This window comes from Lytechinus pictus, chromosome 1 (genome assembly GCF_037042905.1).
Source record: "Lytechinus pictus isolate F3 Inbred chromosome 1, Lp3.0, whole genome shotgun sequence".
Lineage (NCBI taxonomy): Eukaryota > Metazoa > Echinodermata > Echinoidea > Temnopleuroida > Toxopneustidae > Lytechinus > Lytechinus pictus.
The window spans coordinates 18,161,095-18,184,607 of record NC_087245.1 but is presented as its reverse complement, the minus strand read 5'-3'; the positions used below and the strand labels follow the sequence as shown (position 1 = coordinate 18,184,607).

The window sequence follows — 23,513 nt, the reverse complement described above, 5'->3', positions numbered from 1 at the left end:
GCCCCTGATCTAGAAACTTCTTTAAAAGTTCTTGCCCCGCCCACGGTACAAAGTACTAGATTATTTACAAAAATGTAACGTTTTCACAAAAATGTCAAACATTGATAGACATGAAGCTTCTAGTATGTTTTTATCTTACAGTATGATTTTTTTTCTATTCTGTAAAAGAATGCGAGGAAAGGATTCGTGTACAAAATCTTTATTGTATCTACCTCCAAAATTTTCGATGAAAAAAGGAAACGACTAATTCCTTTAGGTTGATGGAATTCTAAAAGATATGGAAGAGAATTCTTGGAGGATGATTCTTACCCCTTGAGACGCGTACGCAGGGGGAGGTAACAGGTGTCAAACCCCTACTCAGATTTTTTGAAAACTTTTTTCTTTTGTTGCTTGTAAAATTGTCATCGGGTGGAAACCCTTCTCTCTCTTTTTTTTTGCTTGTCAAATTTTCATTCTACTCGAACCCCTCTTCAAAAATCCTGCGTATACGCTACTGCTTACCCCTTCACTTAGATTCCGTGAAAGGTGCGGATTTCCAGGGGAACATGGAAAAGAGATCCCTTCTATTGAGTCCGAAATTGGCACTTCCCTCCCTGTTTAAGAGAAGAACCTAATTCCCTTTTTTAAGTGATAAATGTTTGTAATAATCGTTTATTTGGAAATACTATTTTTCTTCTGTTTTAAGCTTTTGACCATCAATTAAAAAAAAATCAACTATACCCCACTATTGTTGAGTGACGTTAAGGTAAATCAGGACCAGCTTTTAGAAATCACCGATCCGCCCCTGTTCAGCGAGCTTGGCGGGGAGGTGTGACGTAAGTGGTTTAGGTCATGGGGCAGAGGCCGCGGAACAGTTTTCAAAGTGGGGGGGGGGGGGGGGGGCTGAGCCAAAAGTGGGGGGCTGATCATGCTAAAAATCACAATCATAATTATGGTCATTTTTACTTTTTGTACAGTTTTGGAAAAAAGTGGGGCCCCCAGCCCCCCCCCCCGGCCCCTGTGGGGGTGGAGAGAAAGAGTAGGAAATATGGATAGTGTAATGCTATCATTCAAGTGAGAACAAGTGAGAGAAAAAATATGACTTTGTGTCGTCTTGCTTCCTATTAATATATCATTATGCCGCCTCTTTTCAATGACTATATGAAAAGCATAATAGCCATATTCTTTAAAATCGGATGTAAAGTAAGACAATTGTATCACGTCATTACAAATTTTCACTGACATGTATGTGCACAGCACAGTGATATAATTCCAGTGGAAGAGAATATATTTTTACAGAAAACTCTCCATTGAATCCCAATAGGATACAGCATGAATGCCACATCCATCACAAGTTCAGGGAGGTATCAAACTGTTTCACTTCATTATTTTGCAAAGCAATCACACAAATTTCTTATTTTTACATCCAATTATGATAAATATTTCATTATATGTTTGGGGTAGACTTCACCTTGAGGGGGAATCCAATCCAAATAAAAACATGTTTTTTTAGAGAAAAAAGAAAAATCAGACAAGTTCGGACAAATAATAAGAAAGTTATGAATATTTAGAAGTTGTAAAACTTGGTAATCACTATACCCATGGAGACTTCAAATTGGTCGCATGTGTGATGTCATAGTGATGTAAGTCAAAGGACTACTCTTCCATGTACTCCGATACATAAAATAGCTAAAATGTTTTTTTTCTTCAAAAGATTTACTTCAAATTCTATCTTTGTTCCATGATGACATAAAATAATATACTTCATGTGTTATATTTAGATTACTGCCCCAGGGAAATGGGTACTAAAGCAAAAACCACACTGTAAAAAACATTGGGTAAAATTTTTACCACTACGAGGGTAATTGTGTTCAACCAATTTGGGGCAGTATTTTACCCAATGCGGGAAGCATATTGTCCAGTAAGGTTAACAAGTAAGCAGCAATTACTTTAGAATGGGTAAAATATTCATCACACTTGATAAATAAAAATGCCCAATGTTGGTTGGACACATAATTACCCTCTCATGGAGCACTTTACCCAAAATTTTGTAGAGTGCACAAATCCCTGATAACCAAGTTCTCTACCTCTGGGAAATTGTCCTTGCACCTTGTCACAATTTACTTACCCAGTTACCAATTTGAAATCTACACTCTTAGGGATCCCAAGTTTAAAACAGCCATAACTTTCTTATTGCTTGTCCGATTTCTTTCAAACATTCACCATTCTATTTTTATTTTTCTCCTTTCCAACACAACATTTTATGACTAATGCTGGATGATTGAGGAATGAAATTATCACAACTGAAATTCGGGGGAGAAATTCGTACTGAAAGGAAATAAAGAGGACAGCTTATCACACAAAACGCACATATTTGATAATAAACCAGAGCGAGGAGAGGAAGAGAGAGAATGGTTCCCTTGTCAAATTAAAGGGCAGGGGAATAGGACCTCTCATGATGAAAATTTTTCGGTGACAGAATCGTGCTTGAAAATGGGTGCCTTTAAAGTGGACCACCATATCAATATTTTTTTTTAATGTATGAAAAGAAGGGGGGGGGGTATTATTTTTGGTAAACAAGAGGATACCAAACAGATTCATCAGAAAAATGACACATTTCAAAGTAAAGGGTCATTCATTAACCCTAAAACCCTTCGCGTGATTTTTCCGAAACGCAAAAAGATAGCGCCGCAAAATATTAGGATTTTTTTCTTTAAAGTCTCGCGCAACATTTGAGAACAAATTCGCGACTTACGGGTATACCATCGCGACGTCACGTGACTTTTTACGAGGCAATGTCATGCCGAAAATGGCTCATTTTATACTTTGTGTACAAAGTCTATGGGAGATGAATTTCATAATAGGGTGATTATTTTTCGTTCTAATTGGTCTGCTTAATTAATTTAGGGTTTAATTTAGTTGTTAAATGGTCTGTAATAATTTCCACTGAAACAAAAATTCTAAAAACAAAGAAATACATAAGGAAAAAATTGGCTTTCGCCATTTTTCTTTGTGGAAACCTTTAAATTAGATTACAAAGATGACATCTGCAAAAAAAAAGAAGAAAATTTGAAGTGAAATAGGGTGTTAAATATGCAAATAATATTTTTCATGAATAAATTTGCATAATTTATTCATAATAATTAAAAAATAATTATTTTCAGATTTTTTTATATACTAGCTTGTAGTTTATGTGGTGAAGAATGTGCGTGCCAAATTTTGGCACGATCGCGCGAATGGCGGCCGAGATCAGAAGGGGGAGGGGGCATCATGCCCCCCCCCCCTCCTCAATATGTCTCAAATAGCCCAGTCCTTTTAGGGTTAAAGGTGTTCAATTACAAATAAGACATAACATTAAACAACCTACAGATATTATGCATGGTGACAAAAAAAAAAACAGTTATGAAAGGTAATAAGTGAGATACATCCAAGGATGATAACATTGGTTGCTTTGAAGGAGGCTTGTCCTTATTTCAAATATTTCCCTCTTCCTTTCTCATTCAAATCGTATATTATGAAATGTATTTATCTCTTTGGTCCCAGGTCTTCCATTTTATCAGTGTTAGTACCCCTTCTCAATAGGCCTATAGTGGCTTTTCCCACTTTGTAATTGATTTTTTTTGTGAATGTATACCCAATCTCGCCTTTCTCTACCATGTACGACCCCTCTCATTATTTGCTAAATTATAATAACTGATCATTTTTGTATCAGAAAAGGGTCTAATAAAATTAGGCTTTAATTCTCAATACACTCTTGCTGTAGAAACATCATACATCAACTAACAGCTACACCCGGCAGCTGACTTCAGTGTGACAGTTTTCTTGTAAAGAACACAGCTGATAGAGCAAACTTTTAATGCGTCAATTCTCATATGTGATATGTTGTCTATTTTAAAACTTTCTCCTAAGAAAGAGAATGTATAGAGGGATAAGAAACATGACAGTATATTTCATATGAATAATGCCCCCATCTCTTGCTAAATGAGCTTTTTAATGTATATTTTTTCCACAAAATGAAAATAAACGTTCAAATATTAAACAGGGCTCTCAGAGTCTGGATAATTACTTCGCAACTGGCAACCACCATACATGTACCATTCAAGAACACAGTTGTGTTTCTTTCTTCTCATGCAGATAAGAATTCAGGACATACTTTTTTTTTGCAAAAAGCCATAGATGCATCATATTCCTGTGGTTTTAAACATTTCAAGATTTAATACAACTTCTCAAAACAAAATATATTCATATAAAACAACAAATGCTTTGGTATAACAGTTAGCTATGAGCAAAAAGAAAATAAAATAAACATGATTCAACATACATCTGTACTGCTACTTATTTCTTGACTGTTTTTTTTTCTTCTTCAATTTCAGCCAATACAATGCTTTAGCAGAAATAAATACATTTGCATTTCTTAATCAACATCTCAAAATGATTCTATTTTAAATTTCACTGTACTTTTGAAGTACCAATCAATAATACTTTTTTGTGTAATAACTTTTGCAATGACTTGATTGGAAAAAATGAGAAAAGAAAAGAATCATATATATTTCAGCCTACAAATCTTCAAAAACCAGAACAATTGCAGAATTTACTTGTATTCATGCATTTTCAAATTGTGACTACTGCATGATAACAGTTATACAGAAATCTCAACGGCAATGCATTCCCCTTATCAACTTTTTTAAAAGCTAAACTAAAGATACTTACAATAACATAATTACAAATATCGTTCAAGAATCTGTAAAATTGTTGATTTGATAATCTTAATAGCCGAATGCTGAAGTATGATTTATCACAGAAAAATAATAATAAAAACAAACTGCATGTAATAAATAATATTACATTATGATCATTGATTAAAATACACAAACAGATTTTGGGGTGTATGTCCATTTGCAGAATGAACAAAGAAACGAGGCACTACCCGAGCCCTGTGATATGAAAAATACAATTAATTGGAGAATCAAAAATAACTCCAAATCAATTGCAAGCCATGTACACAATGTAATAATCAATTGTAGATACTGACTGTGTATACTAATTTCTATTTTGTGACAGAGACCAAATCACATTAAATCATTATTTACTTTTTTTTTCACAAACCACTGAAAAGAAGTTATGTTTGATTATGCAATCATTGTCATCATCAAAACCATACAACATTTAGGAGGTGTGGAAGTAAAATTTTATGTAATTGGTTGAAAATATTACAAACTGCGACTTTACAAATAATAGATCGATTTTGAACAAGGGCAATCAAATTCATACTTTCTGTCATGAGAACCAGACCAACAATGATCAATTGCAAATCATATGACTGACTTTGGGACCTGAAATAAGATTGACTTGCATTCAATTAAAAGTTTATTGCAATGCCCCCATAGATAAATACAAGTACATGCAAATTTTGAAATAATGTGACGGGATGAAGATTTTACTTATTTCACATGTCACAAAACAGCATTTAATTATGGTAGCGAACAATATCTACGTGAAAGGGTGTTTTGCATTTCAAATCAATGAAATTGCCCCAGTGAGTCAGAGAAGGGTTTTAAATACAAATGAAATCAACATCAATTTCCTCCAGACAGGGTGTTTTAATCACAAGCTTAACTGTTACAATAAATAGGGAAAAATTAGTATCGATAGTCTATTGAACCCCCAAAGTAATTATTATGAAAACAGGTTGCTTGTTTTCACTACAAATATGTGTATTTGTATGAGAAATTTTCCTCTTTTTTTTTTGGGGGGGGGCCTAGAACAGTCGGTAAATACCATAAAAATTAGATTGGAATTACATCTAGTTTAATACTAACCAGTCCATTTATGTATACATGTACCTGTCTGGACACTCACAAGAACATGATTGAGAGGAAATTGAATCCCATGACTTCATGTACCAAGAAAAAATGTTATGTCCAGAACGATTCCCAAATAATGAAGAAAAATAAAAATACCATCACCTACATGCATATGATGAACATCACATATGAAAACCTTTACAACCGGCAATTTGAATGCTATTAGTACTGATTATAAACCTTAATATTAAAAATACAAATACGATTATTATAAAGATATATCATATTACATAATCAATTCTGAAGGGTGCTTCACAAGGTAATTTTAGTGACTTCACAAAGAGTGAAGAGAAACATTATTTTTACAATTGATACTATAATACATTAGAATTTGTCTTAATAAAACCCTTTGATATTATTCTAATCTCTCACATTTTTTTACACAGACCCATTCGAATTAAAGGATAGATTGAATTTTAAATTTATTGATTGTCCCACATTATTTCTTCTATTAAAACCAAAGCAAGACTGAAGACCTGTCTCAGATTAAATTGCTTTTAAATGCAACTTGAAAGTTTATTCAAATTATACTCATTTCTGATCGGTTGAAAATCAACTTGCACTTAATTGTGTTTTGAGATATGTTTGATTAAAACTCTTTGGCCCAAATTCACAAAGGTGGTTTTTAAAACCATCGGTTGAACCCATCGTTTATGCAGATTTCCTGTATAAATTACGCTTATTTACCACGTGTATTAAAAAATGTCAAATGCTGATGCATGCTTTTGTCACAGTGCGCAGTGCCTGTTACCATGGTTATCCATGCTACTTCATTCATGAGTTCACTGTTTGAAGAGTGAACTCATTAATTTAAAACAGTGGACTCATGAATAAAATAAAGTGGATAACCACGGCAACAGGCATCAATTTGGCGTACTGTGACAAAAGTGCGCATCAGCATTGGACATTTTTACATATATGCAGTAAATAAGTGTAATTTATACAGGAAATCTACATAAACCATGGGTTAAATGGTTTGAAAAACCACCTTTGTGAATTTGGGCTTTTGTGTGACGAGGCTCAGCAAATAAAGTCCATGCATAGAATTTTCAATCTAAAGTCTAACTCTGACTGCAGTATATTCACCCCAAATCTCTCTCTTACAACCATTTATTTAAAAAGAAACATGACTTATGATAACCTTTTAATTTATAATACAACAATGTGAGTTGCCAAAAAAAAAAATCTGAGTTGTAACTATCAGCTGAAGTTCATGTGTGAAGTAAAGTGGATTTCTTAACTCCAAACAAAATATTTTACCTAAATTTATACAAAATAATAATAGAGCTGGAAAAGACAAAGAATTATATTTCTAACCTACATGTAACTCATTGATACTGTCATGAAAGAAAATAATTAAAAAAAAGATTGAAAATAGCCAAGAAAATTGATGAAAATAGTTAAGATTCTATCTGAAAATTAATTCCTTTTCCTGTGACACATTGTATATCTAGAAGTGGTGCGTAGCTGCTGTTCCCATTAAAAACCGACCGCTATTAGATGAATTTAAAACACTTTTGCTTGTCATGAGGAATACGGGTCTTGAATAACACCGAGTCCACCCTGTACTGTGTGAAGAGGAGCGGTGTATAACCATACACCTTGGTGAAGAATTGAATGCACTTGTGCCTCTCCTGGAAGTGAGAGTCATCCATAGACAGTGCTTCAGGGCATCCTGCACACCGGAATGTCCAACGTGATGTCACCTAGGAAGGAGAACAAGATCAAGAATATCAGTTGATGGTAGTCATGCCTCAAATACCCCAAATATCAAATTACATGTCTCGGGGTTCCCAGCTTTTCAAGAAAATAAATTCCCTGATTTTTCCCTGATGAAGTTTAAAAATTCCCTGATAATTATTTAAACCCATTCCCAGTTTCGCATGTTTTCTAAGATGTTGCAGTGAATTACATGTATTTTCAGTATAAAAACTGTACTGCAGTCAAAGAGGCTACACTAAAAAACCACCATGACCAGTCATTCAATGGATGTTGTTTTGATATGCAAAAAAATATAACAGAGTCTGACCGACTACCGTGCTTTCGACTTTTGGGCCGATCAACGTTTCCTGATTTTTCCCTCATTTGAGGCATTTTCCCCTGATATGAGGTATTTTTTATCAAATTCCCTGATTTCCCTGATGGGCTAGGAACCCTGATGTCTATAAATAAACTGACTCCACTTTTACATTCCAAAAATCCTGGTATTCATTGCATTTAACAACAGACCCTCTTTGTTTGCAAAGAAAGGCCCAAAGAGCATAAGTTTCACAAGAGCTGTGTTTTTTTCTCTCATCCCTTTTACAAATATTGCATGGACTTGGAGATCAGAATTTAATTTTGTTTCATTTCATACTTTATATATAGCAAAGCACTTTGGGCATTTTGTAATGGAAAGGCACTATATAAACACCAAAATATACATGCATGAATGTGTCCATAGAAGCACTTTATAGAATACACAATCCAGAAGTGACAGAGGTGTCTCATGAATTGCTTTTAAGAATACACTCCACTTGGTATCATAAAATATATGAGTCCACAATAAAATGTTAGTCGATTTCAAATTTATGTGCATATTTCATTGAGGCCCACCATCAGCTTACACAGACAAGTTATCCAATTGAACAGCTGTTTGAATGTTTGCAATAGGTTTTAATTTTAATGGTTCAGTGTTATTTGTTCATGCACAGATAGCATGCAAATAATGGCCAATTGTAAAAGTGGTGATTTCAATAAACCCTAGCACAAGTTATCTTGGGCATAGTCAATTAGTAAGGGAACATAAACTTCATTTCCCCCGTCGCACTTACCGTAAGTAACGGTGTATTAACCGCACCCGTGTATTAATAGGGTGTCTGGAGAAAAAAAAATATTTTTCTTATTTCAAGAAAATATCACATTTTCTTTGTGAATTTGAAGAGAAATGACCTTCAGACTGACAGAAATGTAACATTTTTGAAAAAAATCAAATTATTGGCTGCAAAAAAGAAGAATGAAATTAGGTAAATTTTCAGCATTTCTCTGCCATAGACTGTGTAGTTAAGAAATGGACACACACAAATCCAAATTTTTAGCTTCCGAGAGCTGTTATAAATTTATTATTAATGCCAAAAACTTGTCCATAAAGAGTCCAATAGGATTTTTTATGCTCTATCTGATGGCATGATTTTTATAAAGATTTGGAAACCAGATCACAATGAAAAATTGCGACAAAGTGAAAAAAATTGTGCAAAACAGAAATTTCATTTTCCCATAGAAAACGCATGGAGAAATGGCAATCTCAACACACACAAAAATAAGGGTTTGCAATTTATCTCTAAATCCTTATTTAAAATGGTCATATAAACTTGTCCTTACTGTCAAAAGAAGCCCCTGAATTTTCTCTTTCCATACATGCCAAACACAAGTTAATAATCAATTCAGATCACATTTTTCTAGTAGCCTGAACTTCCCCGAAAAAATGTGCCATATTTTCCCCTAAATTAGCCTGTTTTATGCTGACACTTTTCAGTGTGGCTTCAGACACCCTAGTATTAACCGCACCCCCCATTTTCGGATGGAAAAAAAAAATTAAAAAGAATCATTTAAAAAAAAAAAATCAAAAAAAAAAAAATTTAATCAAACTTACTTTCTATCTCTAATATGCGTATTTAAGAAAGAGTCAAGAACCAAAAAATATCGAAGAATTACTGGTAAAAAATGATGGGAAATCAGCGCTTCGTCACTTATTTGCAAGTTGCCGATATTATTGGCCACTTCCACACTCCGAGTCACCTCACACACACACATATGGTACCGGTGTTCATTGCAAGTACCGATACCAGCATCAACATGGGGGCTCACCCATACGAGAAGATCGTTCATATCATATTTCCTGCATCACAGCCCCACTTTTGCTTTCAGAATTCTGTCTAGCATTCAATGTCTTGACATGAATTTTAGACAAGGGAATACGGGAAGGTTCAAGATACGAGAAATTTGCGATTTTGTTCAGGTGTTTTTCTTGTCTGCTTTGAACCACTACCGGTAGTTCTCAGTACGTGTGTGGCGGTATCTTACAGACAGCAAAATAGGAAAAAAAATGCTAGTACCGGTATACCGTATTTTCAATGGGAGCTCTGGGCGGGAATAAAGTGAATAATAATTAAAAGTAAAAAGTCGGAAGGAGTGAAGATGGGGATTGAAGATTGATTTTGAGATGATGGATGATAGAGAGAAATGAAGGAAAGGCAAATGAAAGAAATTAATTGTCAAATAATACCAATAATTTTTCAAACAAAATAACTTCCACGGAAAGGTAAAGCGCCAGCTTACGTTGACGTTGCGATAAACATTACACATGCATGTCTTATTCGGCTAGCTGCACCGCGCTGTGCGATCGATTGGCGTCTGAACTTTGCCGCGATGACTAAAAAATGACAACAAAGACAGAGTCACACCATTAAAAAAAGTCAGTTTCATGAAGGTAGGTGCGTTTGTTACCGTGATATAACTTTGAGGGACATTTACGGCAGATACCGGTAGTCATAGTTGCTTCCCTTTTATACCCGCGGCTCATACCCCTCTAAACGGGATTGCCCCAAGCGGCTACGCTCGGCCACCCGACGCGAGTTGAAAACTGGTAGTGGTATCGGGCTGAGATTGGCTTGGCTCAGACCTGTCACCGTGTATAAACCGCACCCCCGACTTTTGATTCTGACCCGCCGAGAAAAAGGTGCGGTTAATACACCGTTACTTACGGTATACTCTTTGTGCATTTACTTTGCACCATTACATGGGATGGGATAATTTTTGTTCCATGTATCCGCTTTACAATTCATCTCATTTAGGACCCACCAAGGAGATGCCTTTATAGATACAATAAAATGGGATAAATTTGTTCCATGTATCTTCTTTACAAGTACATGTAAATAAATAAAAAAAAATCAATACACCATGAGATATATCCATACCCACAATACACGAGAAGTGAACTGAAAGAGAGAAGGGGAGAATGGATAAAACCTTCCTCATCAACAATACACAGGTTCAAGTTCATTGTTAGGAGCTATGAATCATAGCACCTATGTGAAAGGAGACCTTTTATAAAAGACTCCAGGGACAGGTCAAAAGTTGATTCCTTTTCTTTTCACTATTGTATGGATTTTCTAATCAGATGATGAAGATTTAGTATCAATGGAAAGCTTGCATAAATCATGAAGCTATAAATCTTGCCACTTGCTCAATAACCAAAGAAAACAGGCTCAAGTTTTGTTGAAATGAGAGAAGAAATGGTTTTAGGAAAAGACTTGTAAAAATGAGCATGTTAGTATTCACATTTAAAAATACATGATCAGGAATACCAAAAAACATTCCATCTGAAACAGCAAATTTATTCACCAACTGGGAACATAGTTGGTATTTTTATTAAATGCCCTAAGGATACTTTACAATTTCCTACAGAAAGGAGGACCTCTCTCATTCTTATATTAGCTATTTAAATGAGAATTTGGGTTCATGAGAGTGGCACATAAGAATATAAATGATTAAAACAGGTTTGCTACTTCTGCATTAGGGTTATCCTTGCTAGGATGTATCAACATCATTTATCACTTTCATGGCCTAGGTAAAAGGAAGCTTTAGCAAATTGTTGGCTTAGTTGATAGAGCATCCGTCTCACAACCGGGAGGTCGGGAGTTCAAACCCCGGCCGCGTCAGACCAAAAGACGTTAAAAGGTGGGAGTTGCTGCTACCCTGTTTGGTGTTCAACAATTAAAGGGATAGAGCCTCGTCGATCTGGCGTTGCACGTACGGCTGCCGGGCCCACGATCAATTGGGCAAAACAAAATGTTCGGAGTATTTCATTTCTGATGTCTATTTAACACAATAAAATATGGATTTTCATCAATTCACTTTTTATATGATTAAAAAGAAATGGCAGGTGGAGGCACATATTATTATTTCAAAAAAAGGGAGAATAATCTTGCCACAAAACCCACATGCATGCTTAATACATGTACATGTAGCTCATTAATTTGTGCATAAGATAAAAAAAGATGATGCAAAATAATGTAATATCATTTTTATCTATGTTTTTGCTTCTTTATCAAACTTATTTGAACTACAATATGTGAACATACCTGCCAACCTTTGATAATAAAAAATCAGTATCAATACTACGAGGGCACCGAGTGGGTGTCCGGCCCGTTTTAACGGTAGGCCTAGGGGCTCTTTGCATTTTCAGCATGTAAGAGTAGCGCATTTCCCAACACTTTTTAAAGCAAATATACCCTCATAATCTACCTTTATGTAATTAAATATCATTTGTCAATTAAAAGAAGGTCTTTAAATATCACTTTTGTGACAAAAAAACACCCAGTTTCATGCAGGTGTGATTTGTTTTCATTTAAATCTATGATTTTTTCTTGTTCACCAGAGCTCTCAAAAACTTTAATTTTGAATATATTTTTGAGAGCCCTCTATTGGTGGAAAGTGAGATGGATGCAGATCTTCATCTCCACAGATTCTCTTTTTAATTAGAAAAAATTAATTTCAATAATTCAATTGAGTTATGGGCCAAGGCATAGGCCTATTTTTATGATGAATTTAGATCTAAGTTGGGCCTAACTTACTGTATGAAAAACTGACGTGCCAAAAAATCAAACATTTATCCAGCCTATATCATGAGAAAATAAGCCAAACATTGACAATCATATTCATGTTATTTCACCGCACAGGGGTTACTGACTGAGGACAAGACCTAAATTGGATAAGTGCTTGTTGGTATAAGAGAGCAGATTTTCAGCCATGACAAAAACGGAGTCGAAACTAAACAGCTGCATGCGCCCGACCCGCACTGCGCACTTGCGGTGCGCTGGTGAGCTAAGACGGGGAGGCTGAGGCGCAGCAACTCGGCGGGCGCCGGGAGCTTAGGCAAGCGAAGCAAGTAGATTTGGCGTTTGGCTCCGAAGGCTCAACTTGAGATCGAAATTTGATAATCTCTTTTCTTCCTCAAAAATTTGACAACTATTCAAAAAATAAAGTACAGATCAATGTTAAAATTGCGTTGGGATAGATCTAACTTAGAGTAGCGTCGGTGCGCGGCTGGCCGGGCGGCGCGGGGGTATGGTGTGCAGCCGTTCGGCAGCTGCAGCATGCATGCAGGCAGCGCAGAAGCTCAGAAATATACCACTGAAATCACCAAACACACTAGACATACACTGCACATTCACTAACTCACTCCCTCACTACAAAATCTTCTGGCGACATGGGCAAAACCTCAAATAAAAGGTGAAATTTTCTTACCTAAATCACCATATTTCGAGTCAAAAATATCACCACCGCTAATTTTTAACATCGTAGTTAGGAAACAAGGGGTCTAAAAAAGTGTATTTTTCACGGTTTTTCCGATGTTCGTGGATTATGAAAACATGTCCTCACTAAAAACTGGCACTTTCGCGAGCCGATGTCAGCCGCCATTTTTTTCCGGAAGTCAACGCTACGTGCGGCCGTAGCGTGTACGCTCGTCATTTTCACATGCATTTGCAATGGAACTGCGCACTTAGCAGTGTTTGCGCGCCGTTTAACGTCGCTCTCTGTGCAAAACTAGCGCATTTGCGTAGCCGTGCGCTCCAGTCGTTAATGCGTTAGTCGCATTTTGATATGAGCCGTGCATGCGTTAGTCGCATCATACAGCCGTTTCAATAATTTCAACACTATATTGATTAACCCAAAAATCGGAATTTGGGTTTTAAAATTCGGAATTCGGAATGGAGGTATAAAAATCGGTATAATTCCGCCAAAATCGGAATGGTTGGCAGGTATGTACAGTGAATGCTAAAGGCTAAAGCTAACAGCATCAATGACTGACACACCTCTTGAGACCAAATTTCAAGGGACACAAGATTACCCAATGATAATACTCGATGGACTAAAGCTGGGTTAATATTTCTCCTAGCCATTGAAATGTTGCATCATGCTGCATATGTAATTAACTAGCTTTGCATCACAATTTGCTTGTTTGAGATACTCTACCTTGACAGGTGGTTTGCGAGTCACATGTGAGACGAGGAAGTTCATTGCGATGTCCTCACAGTTCATGTATTCATCTACCTTGTCTCGGATGGGCTGGGGCATCATGTAGGAGTATAAATAGGTGTAATACTGAGGAAAAAATGAAAAGAGGGATATAAACAAAGGTATTACATTCTCATGTGACAGTTAGTGGGTATTGAATGATTTTATCCCTGTGAAAGTTCATTTTTTTATTCCTTGGCAAAGTTTCTACTCCTAATTCAAAGTTAGAGTCATCACGATATCATGTTACATTATATAGCCTCCCCCAAATATATGACTTTGCTAAAGTTGTGAATAAAGAACAAGAGAACAGATAAATATAAAGAACAAAAGAAAGAAAAAACATGAAGGAAGGATAGAAGGTAAAATGCTGAAAATTCTAAAGAAAAAGAAGCAGTTAAGTTTACAAACAAGCGCACATCACTCGACAGTCACTGGGCAAATCCTTCAAAATTCGCTTCTTTCATCCAATTGATAAGCATGACATAAGAATTTCTGCATAATGAAATAGCTGGGTGTGGATCAAAATACCTCTTAATTTGGCCATTGCTGCTCTAAATCTTTCTCCAATGTCACATTATCGTCTTGAAATTCACAAGCTTTTATAGGGAAGGGGATATAATCATGATCTGAGAGAATTTGAATGAATCTTGCCCATTTCTCATTAGCACGGGGACCTGTGACCTGACTGTTGAATGCAAGTTCCATATTGACGCACTTCAGTATACCTTTAATGACAAGGAGATACTTACTTTATGGAAGAAGGCAGCACCTGTCAAAACCATGGAGAGTTCACAGGAATAGTTGGCACTGTAGAGGAATCCATTCTTATAGTTGAGATCCCAAGCATGATAGCGACCTGGGAAACCTACTACCCGGTCACGAGACTCTCGCCACACTCTGAAAGATTTACAAAGCAAATAGCAAGTGATTAGGCCTTTCCTATCATTCACACTTCTTTCTTGAAATATAAGAATAACAGTGATAAAAGAATTCATTATCTATAGGCCTCATCTTTCCAATTTTAAACTTTTATTATGCTATTCAGCAGACAATATGAAATCTTCATCAGTACTTTTAAATGTTTTGGACCAGATGATGATTCTAAATAAGTTAAAATGAACTTGTTATGCCATAACCATGGGTCAATACAGGGGCCGCGGAAGCGGGGGGGGGGGGGGGGGGCACTTTTTTCCAAAACCGTGTACAAAAACGTAAATAAGACCATATGATTGTGATTTTTTGCATGGTCAGCCCCCCGCCCCACTTTTGGCTCAGCCCCCCCCCCCCCCACTTTAAGAACCGTACCACGGCCCCTGAAATACACCAGCATATAGAATAACAAAGTTAGAAGATTGCTCTTGTCACTATCATATTATACTGAAAGAAACCTCTTATATATGTATATCATACATGATTATTCAATCCTTTTCTAAATTAAAAAAAAAAACTTCTAGGCCCACAGCAACAAATAAAGAGCTTTATGATTTCTCCAGTCGTCTTCACTTTGCTTATGTTTGATCAACTACCTTATAGTGAACTCTGTGTAACATTTTGGTGGAGTTGCCTATGAGGCAGTTGAGCAAGTACAGCAAGAACAGCTAACACATGCAATACCCGAAGGACAACCCACTTCAAATAATGAATGTTATCCAGAAGAAAACAAAATGGACATGCAGGTCAACTTTACATGTCTTCCTTGTTTGACATGATGCACAAGGTCTTCATATATTGATAATATCATAAACATTAATTTAAATGATACATTAATGAGTACATCATTGCACCATGGATTGAAAAGTCCCTAATGATATCAAAGTGATAACACAAGAGCGCATAGCACAATGATTTGAGATGAATTGCAAATTTCAAATAACAATCCAGGTTGGTGGCTATGTTGAGCAATATGCAACAATGGTCCTCATTTCAAATCTTTGTTAGTGCCATTGAGACAACTAGATACCTAACTTCAATAATTCAGAGTAACTCTTGTTACCTGAAACCAAAGAGAATCTCGTCATGTCTCAGATGAGCATCATCATCCAGGGACAAGATGGCTTCAGTCTCGATCTCATCATAAGGCAGAAAGCGGTTATTGAGGCTATTCACTGTCGTCCTCACCACCTAATTAGATCAATCAATTAGCAGTGTTATCAACTAACATGAATTATACTCGTACATGTGCACAACACTGAGTGATGCAGTTTATATTAAGATGTAAAGCCTACCTCCACAATTTTAAGTGCCCATGCAGTACATTTTGTTCATAAATACAGGTACACTGTATGGAGAAGGTGAATATTAGAAATATAAGTCTTTGACACCCATCAAAGCCCCCACCCCATCCAGTAACTGCAAATCATGAAAACTGCCAATCATGATGTGAGAATATTTGAAAAAACGAAAAGGAAAGCCACATGCTCAAGAACTTTAAACAGTAGCCAAATCAAGAATAGTGACTGGCATTATTCAAGCACACATCCATAACAATCATAATTGGTTAAAAAGAAAATAATAAGATCTCATCCTTCTAATTATATGATGCTGGTGTAATTGGTAACATAATAGAGGTCTGTCATCCTCTCTATCTTTAAAGTGATTGATGAGCAATTTTAGAAAACAGCAGCCCTTTCAAGGGATATTTTTTTAACCACCTCCCCCCTCAAAAAAAAAAATAATTTGAATAAAAAATAATGACAGAATAAAATACATGTACATAAATAAATGACATTATAAATAAAATTACAAAGAATGAAAAAAAAAATTAAAAAATTAAATGTAAAAAAAAAAATCAATATTTATCTTTACCTTTATGGGAACATGAATCTCAGGCCATACTAGATCAGCAGCTGGCATCTCAGGGGAGTTCCAGACAACAATTACCTGATGAGCGGAGCCAAAAATAGATTCAATGAAAAGTGTAATCTTTCCATAAGTGCCAAAATATGAACTGTCCCTGTATAATATTAAATTTCCTTTTAACATTTTATTTTTCTTCATATATTTACATATATACATAATTATACAGAATACATATAATGTTAATGTTAATTTTTTATCCCTTTTTAAATATCTAATTGTGTGTTAGGATACACCAGAAATGGCTGGACAATCTGTAACTGATATGTTTATAAGATATTAAAGGACAAGTCCACCCCAACAAAAAGTTGATTTGAATAAAAAGAGAAAAATCCAACAAGCATAACACTGAAAATTTCATCAAAATCAGATGTAAAATAAGGAGGTTATGACATTTCTACAGTTTCGCTTAATTTCACAAAACAGTTATATGCACATCCTGGCTGGTATGCAAATAAGGAGACTATGACGTCATCCACTCACTATTTATTTTGTATTTTATTATATGAAATATTCTAATTTTCTCCTCATTGTCAAGTGATACAACGATTAATTCCTCCCAGAACATGTGGAATTAGCATTGTTTAATGCTATATGGTTCAGTCAAGTTGGTCATTGTCAAATCTATAAAAAATGAAATATTGTAAAATTCAAACAATAAAAAACAAAAGAAATAGTGAGTGATAGACATCATCTACTGACTCATTTGGTTGTGCATATCACTATTTTGTGAAAAATAAGTGAAACTTTAAAATGTCATAACTTTCTCACTTTACATCCGATTTTGATGAAATTTTCAGCACAATGCTAGTTTGATTTTTCTCTATTTATTCAAGTCAGCATTTTCCTGGGGTGGAATTGACCTTTAAGTATGAACTAAGCAATGAACAATAGAAAGTATCAATCTTGAACAATAGAAAGTATCAATCTTTTAAATGACCATAAATGACATTTGACTTTTGTATTTATGGAGCCCCAAAAATGTCCATTTATTAACAAAAGGAAAAAAACCCTCTGACACCAGAATGTCTCCTTATAAAATGTGCAATAACATCTTGCTTACCTTATTCAAGAAAGGTAATCCCATGAGTCGAATCAGAGAATTCATTAGGACTGCCTCTCTCTCATAAGTTAGCATGACTATCGTGAACTGCTCCCTGGGTACATTGCCTCCTAGAGACTCCTGGAATTCCTTGCCTGAGCCTCCTGCACCACCTCCTATTGGACGAAATCCAAGGGTTGAGCCCAAGAACTTGGCATCCGACGGAACGACAGGGTCGAATGGGGTGTACGGGAACATGAACTGAGCACCTGGTGGGTTGTTCCATGTAAAATGGGAATCCATTGCAATAGACGTGTAATTCCTGAGGAACTTTGGGGAGGGGAAAGGAAGCTCAGGGGCTGGGAAGACATCATCAGACTCTGGGTACATCTGCTCAGCTTGCTGCGTCTTCTGAGGGAAGTCCTCAGTGAAGAGATCAAGGGCTTTCTCTTGTGGCACTACATTGGCTGGGATTCCTATTCTAGTTCTTAGAGTGGCAATGATGCCGTTGATGACGGCATCTGTATTTGATAAATAAGTTGTCCAAAGGAACCATCCTTGTCTGCGGAGCTTGAGAATATCATTGTCCTGGATGGTCTTTAGATAGAAGTAGAGTTCTGTTATTCTGGAGCGGGGAAGAACTATAGAAGCTTCATTCCAAGCAATAAATTCACTAAAAGGTAACTGCATGTGTTCTCCTACAATTACAGGTATTGCACCAGTTTGAAGGGCTTCAAAAAAGCGGGTGTAGAAAGAAGTGGAAGATACTATATGGTCTCCTGGACTTAATATTAATACAAAAGTTGATTGCTTTAAGAGATGTGATCTCTCTGTCTTTGTACTGCATAGCTTCCAGTCTGAGGCATCAATGCCATCAAACGATTTAAAGGATTTACAAGTAAAATCAAGATGGACATTATCATCAGATAGAGAATTCAGTTTCTCCATTTCTAGAATCATAAGGTCCTCTACAGATTTAGTCCTATCTACATCTTTAAGCCTCCTACTCAGAGGAGCATTGTCTACATATTCTGTTTGCACCATAGTCTGAGTTGGTTTTGATCCCTGATATGTAATAAGATATTTCCTTCTGGCGGGGAACTGCAGAGGAACCTCCTTCCAGTCTGTTTCTGAGCTAAGCCCAAGGAGCATTGGCGCGACGATGTCGAACCCTGAACGAAATTGGGAATCCGCGAAGGGTGTCTGAACAACGATGGCACGTCCTGTATTGACATTCTGCAGAATGTTTCGAGTGGAAAGACTTCTTACAATGTGCAGGAGGAGATGGTTCCTGCCATCACTCCTCCAGTATGGTAGTTTGTGTAGTCTAACTTCAAGCTCACGACTACTTGGTAGGTTACCCTGATCTTCCAACTCTCCTACTAGCACCACATAAACACAGGCTAAGTTGGCATCACGTGTTAGATAAGAACTCCGTCCAAATGCATTTGTGACAGTAAGCTTTATAGTTGAGTCTAACTTACTACCACCTCGCCATAAATCATTAGAATTATACACAAATACTGGAAATCGTGATGTGAGCGAACATCGTGAGTAATCAAAGCATGTATGCTGTGAACATCTTGCTGGCAAACTTGGTGGCTCGATATCTCCACTGTCTTCTAAATTAGGAAGAATTTGATAAGGAGCAGAGATGTGCCGAAGACTTCTTTCTACAATCTCACTCTGATCTCTGATGGTCTGTTGGATCTGATCCTTGATGCGATCTCTTTCTGCAATAGCACTACGGACCTCGGACTGTGCTTGCTCTAACTGCAGTGACAAACGTGTGACCTGAGCTTGTAAAAATTTTCTCTTCTCCTCCAATTGCCGCAACTCCGTTTGAACAGAATTTTTAATGCGATAGAGCTCCACCAAATGTGATTTAAACTCACTAGGCTTCAGTGCAATCATTTCATCTAGTGAAATACTAAAACTCCTTTGATCTAGTGAATCTAGATCTGTATTGCTCAGGTAATAATGGGTCAACAGAGGGAGCAAAATCAAGATCACCAACAATAAAACGATCAGTCGTGTCAGCTGGCCACTTCGTTGCAGCCACTTGGAAAATGATAAACTCCTTGTTGGAGACTTAGGTGGTGAAAAGTCCCTCTTGCTCTGGTATTCCATTGTCCGACTTGGATCCCAAAATGGTTGGGAGTCACTGAAAGCCATTCTCCTTCACCCTTTATTCAACTATACAACCAGTTTTAAAATTTGATTCAAATTCATGAATAATTTATCAATACTTTCAAATATTTTCATTTCTACAGTCAAAATTGAGTCAACTAATTTCTTTAAGACAGGGTATTATAAATGACAATTAAAAAATTATATTGTTTCATCTCATAATTGTTGCAATTAAAATAGAAAATCAAAATGGGAAGCTCAACATATAATAAAATTACAATTGATATTCTGCTTCTTCTACATGTATACGGTATATTGGCACTTCTCTTCTCAAGAAAAAAAGGCAATACTGGCAAGTTCTTACATCGATCTATCTTCAAGGGCCTCCAAAGTTTTGAATATGAACTCCAGTTTGTTTACACATCACTCTACACCTAACCCTAACAACGAGGGCACCCTAATCCTTCAATTATTCCTCCGCGACAGATAGCGTACAGTGCCTAAGGTATACACAGCTGGAAAGGAATGATGGCGGTGCACGAAACTACCCTGGAATCCATCATCACTTATCTTCTCACTTCTTAATATTGGGTTACACTAAGCTCCCTGGAGGCAAGGTAGACTCTTAAGATGAGTAAGAAATAACTGATATCAATTACATTAAAACCCATGCCTTTCAATTCCATCCTTGTACAAAGCACAAACTGCCATTTTATATTCCTTGAAGAAGTATGCATTAAGGTTTGGCATATCTTGATTATACCTACTATAATTCATAAACTGTGTAACTATTCCTTGTTATTATAAAAATACTTTTTTTTCTTATAGGTTATAATCAGATAAACACAACCTTTACAAAAGAGGCAAACAGACTTTTATTCCTCAGAATTTCCTCTGAAATTAGTGGTAGTGCGACAAGATCATTCATCACACATTGCTCTACACTAGGATGGTTTTATCAGACATTTCAAATGGCAGAGGTCTGGTGTTAAAGCAATCAATCGTGAGGTTATGATGTCACAACCTGACAATGACGGAGCAGAGAGAAATGTACCTTAGACTGAAATATCAACAGAGGAAAAGGTTCAAAGGACAATATTCACTAACTTCCTTCCTTCCTTCTCTACACTATAGTATAAAATAGTTTTGGAACTCTGGCCACTTTGTTTGGATGTGGTATTCAATACAGTATCAATGTCTTTCGTCACCTTTTCTATTCAATACCCTTTTACAGTATAGCTAAAATCAACCAAATCTTAATATAATCTTAATATTATAAATAATACTAACATACTATGTCCACTTTATTTGGATGAGGTATTAAAAAGTGACATCAATGTCTTTTTTCCATCAGCTTCTTTTTGGGGTAGTGATTGTCCTTTTACAAAAGTTTACGACTAAAATCAGTTTAAACTCAAAGAAATAAAAAAAACAAAAATTTCACTGATTTATAGTTATACGTGGACATTTATCACTGGATAGTGTAGCTACAAATAGGGACAAACATGTGAAAGTAGTGGCTACTCTTTTGAATGTCAGGTACAGAGGTAGACAGATTTATCTGTTAAAATAGCTGACCTTTACTTTCAAATGCTAATAAATCAATTCAAACACATCCTAGTAGCATCTATGGACAAGAATTGGTACCCAGTTTAGATTCCATAAGATATTGCACAATAGGGTAATATGTTCTAGAGTAGACTTACATGTACATGTAGGAGAAAGCATCAGCTTATAATAATAAATCGATTGAGAGATAGGAATTTGGGCTTGTCTACTACGATTGATCATACAAGCCTTACTTGTATGTTCACTTGAACCTCTTACACTATTCACTGTAATACAATTGAATTCAATAGGAAGCGTATTAAATAGATTTCTAGTTTTCTTCATAGGTTTCACAGCCAAAGAGCAGGTATTCTATCCTCTCTGTAACTCTCACGAGCTTTCATGGTCGAGAAAAACCCTGCAGTCATTAAAATAATGGGTGATGGGCTGGAGAACGCTATCTCTTTTAATCTCCACAAGGCATATTACATCCAACTCATGTTACAATCAAATCAATCTGCTGTTTTTCCTGCGGTATCAGGGATGAAACAATTGCTTCTCATCAACGCTATATTTGCTCGCAAGACTTGCCTCCAACCTTGAACGAGATGGAAAGAGGTATCATGTGTTCTTCATAAATCTTGACCGAATGACACTTTCTCGGTTTCTGAATGACATCGTGTGAGAGATCGAGCTCACTCTTCAGCTAGCAATGTCTTGGGTGATATCAGTGATCTCTCGGTCTGCACGCTCCACTGGGCTAAAGACACCTGTCATTGTGAGAGAAGTACAGAAAGAAAAGGGCATTCAGTTACATACAAATCTATATCATCTGCAAGGGACATCAAAATTATGTCAACATACATGTAATTTGCGAGAGTATCAGATCATGCTTCAGATGCTAAAACTCACCCTTTGGCTTTTAATGTGGCAGAATTTAAATGCTCTATGACTGTATCAATGTGCTATTACACTTTATAATATTTACCGGTATAACTACATGTAGTGTCACTCAACATTCCTTTATCAAATATTTCTGTCCCCCTATGAATATGGACATCTTATTTATACATCAATCCAGATTACATTGCAGAATACTGAAAAATACTTCTAAAATTCAAAAGCAAATAAAAAGACTCAATGCAGATCTGTGAACAGTGCATGATTTGAGTCATCTCTAAAAACCATGTTTGCCTCTGTCATTGTTTGGAGCAACATCTCCCAAAACATGTTTGAGCATTGCTATCTTATTACACCAACAGCAGCTCGGTTGCAAGTTGTCAACATCTTCATCTCTGCCAAAACAGCACGAATCCAGATGATTGCACTTTCTAATGTTGTTCCTCCGAACAGGTACCACACATGCTCACTATTATTTACAAGTATTGACAGAACCTCTTAAAAACACATGCCAGAATTCCAGGTGGCAATATGATAGGAAGGGATAATATTCATGGTTTCTCTTTGGTATATTGTATTGAAATTGTTCAAATCTTCCTGATCCAGTGACGTAAATCAGAATGTGGGAGAAGTCTTAGACCAACTCTGTAGATTACTGTGCATGTATTTGATTCATCAACTTGCCATTTCAATGGAGACACAGAAATCAACTCAAAATATATTGATGATACAGACGAATACAACTAAATACACTGTACCCCCACATGTGTTGATGTAACCCCCATCCCCGTTTTTTTTTTTTTTTTAAACCAAGGAAATACCCTGCTCTTGTGTATATGAAGCATATTCTTCCTCAGTCATTCAACCTTATTTAATTGAAAATTTTATGACATATGATTTACCTGGCTTCATTTTCATTCAATGTGAAGAAATCGAACCAAGGATCAACTTTGTTGTTTTCAGCAATGATCGCTGAACTTGCCTTTCTACAATCATTATCAACCCATTTCTAGATCCTATATCCTCCTACCCTAACTCTTATTATTTGCATCCCAATTCAAATATTTAAAGTGTGTTTACACTTAATTATAAACAAACAATACTTCATATCAATACATGGAGTTGCCAAGAGC

At 36.2% G+C, this 23,513-nt stretch overlaps 1 protein-coding gene across 1 annotated transcript; it reads right to left on the bottom strand.

Annotated features, from left to right (window-relative positions):
* Positions 1 to 4,171: 4,171 nt before the first annotated feature.
* On the bottom strand, positions 4,172 to 22,251 carry LOC129258710 (exostosin-like 3). Its single transcript, XM_054896944.2, has 6 exons — positions 17,824 to 22,251; positions 16,710 to 16,784; positions 15,898 to 16,025; positions 14,654 to 14,801; positions 13,860 to 13,988; positions 4,172 to 7,549 (listed from the first exon to the last, which is right to left on the bottom strand). Exons 1-6 carry the CDS (start codon positions 19,975 to 19,977, stop codon positions 7,340 to 7,342), a joined length of 2,844 nt encoding a protein of 947 aa, XP_054752919.1. The 5' UTR covers positions 19,978 to 22,251; the 3' UTR covers positions 4,172 to 7,339.
* Positions 22,252 to 23,513: the final 1,262 nt, after the last annotated feature.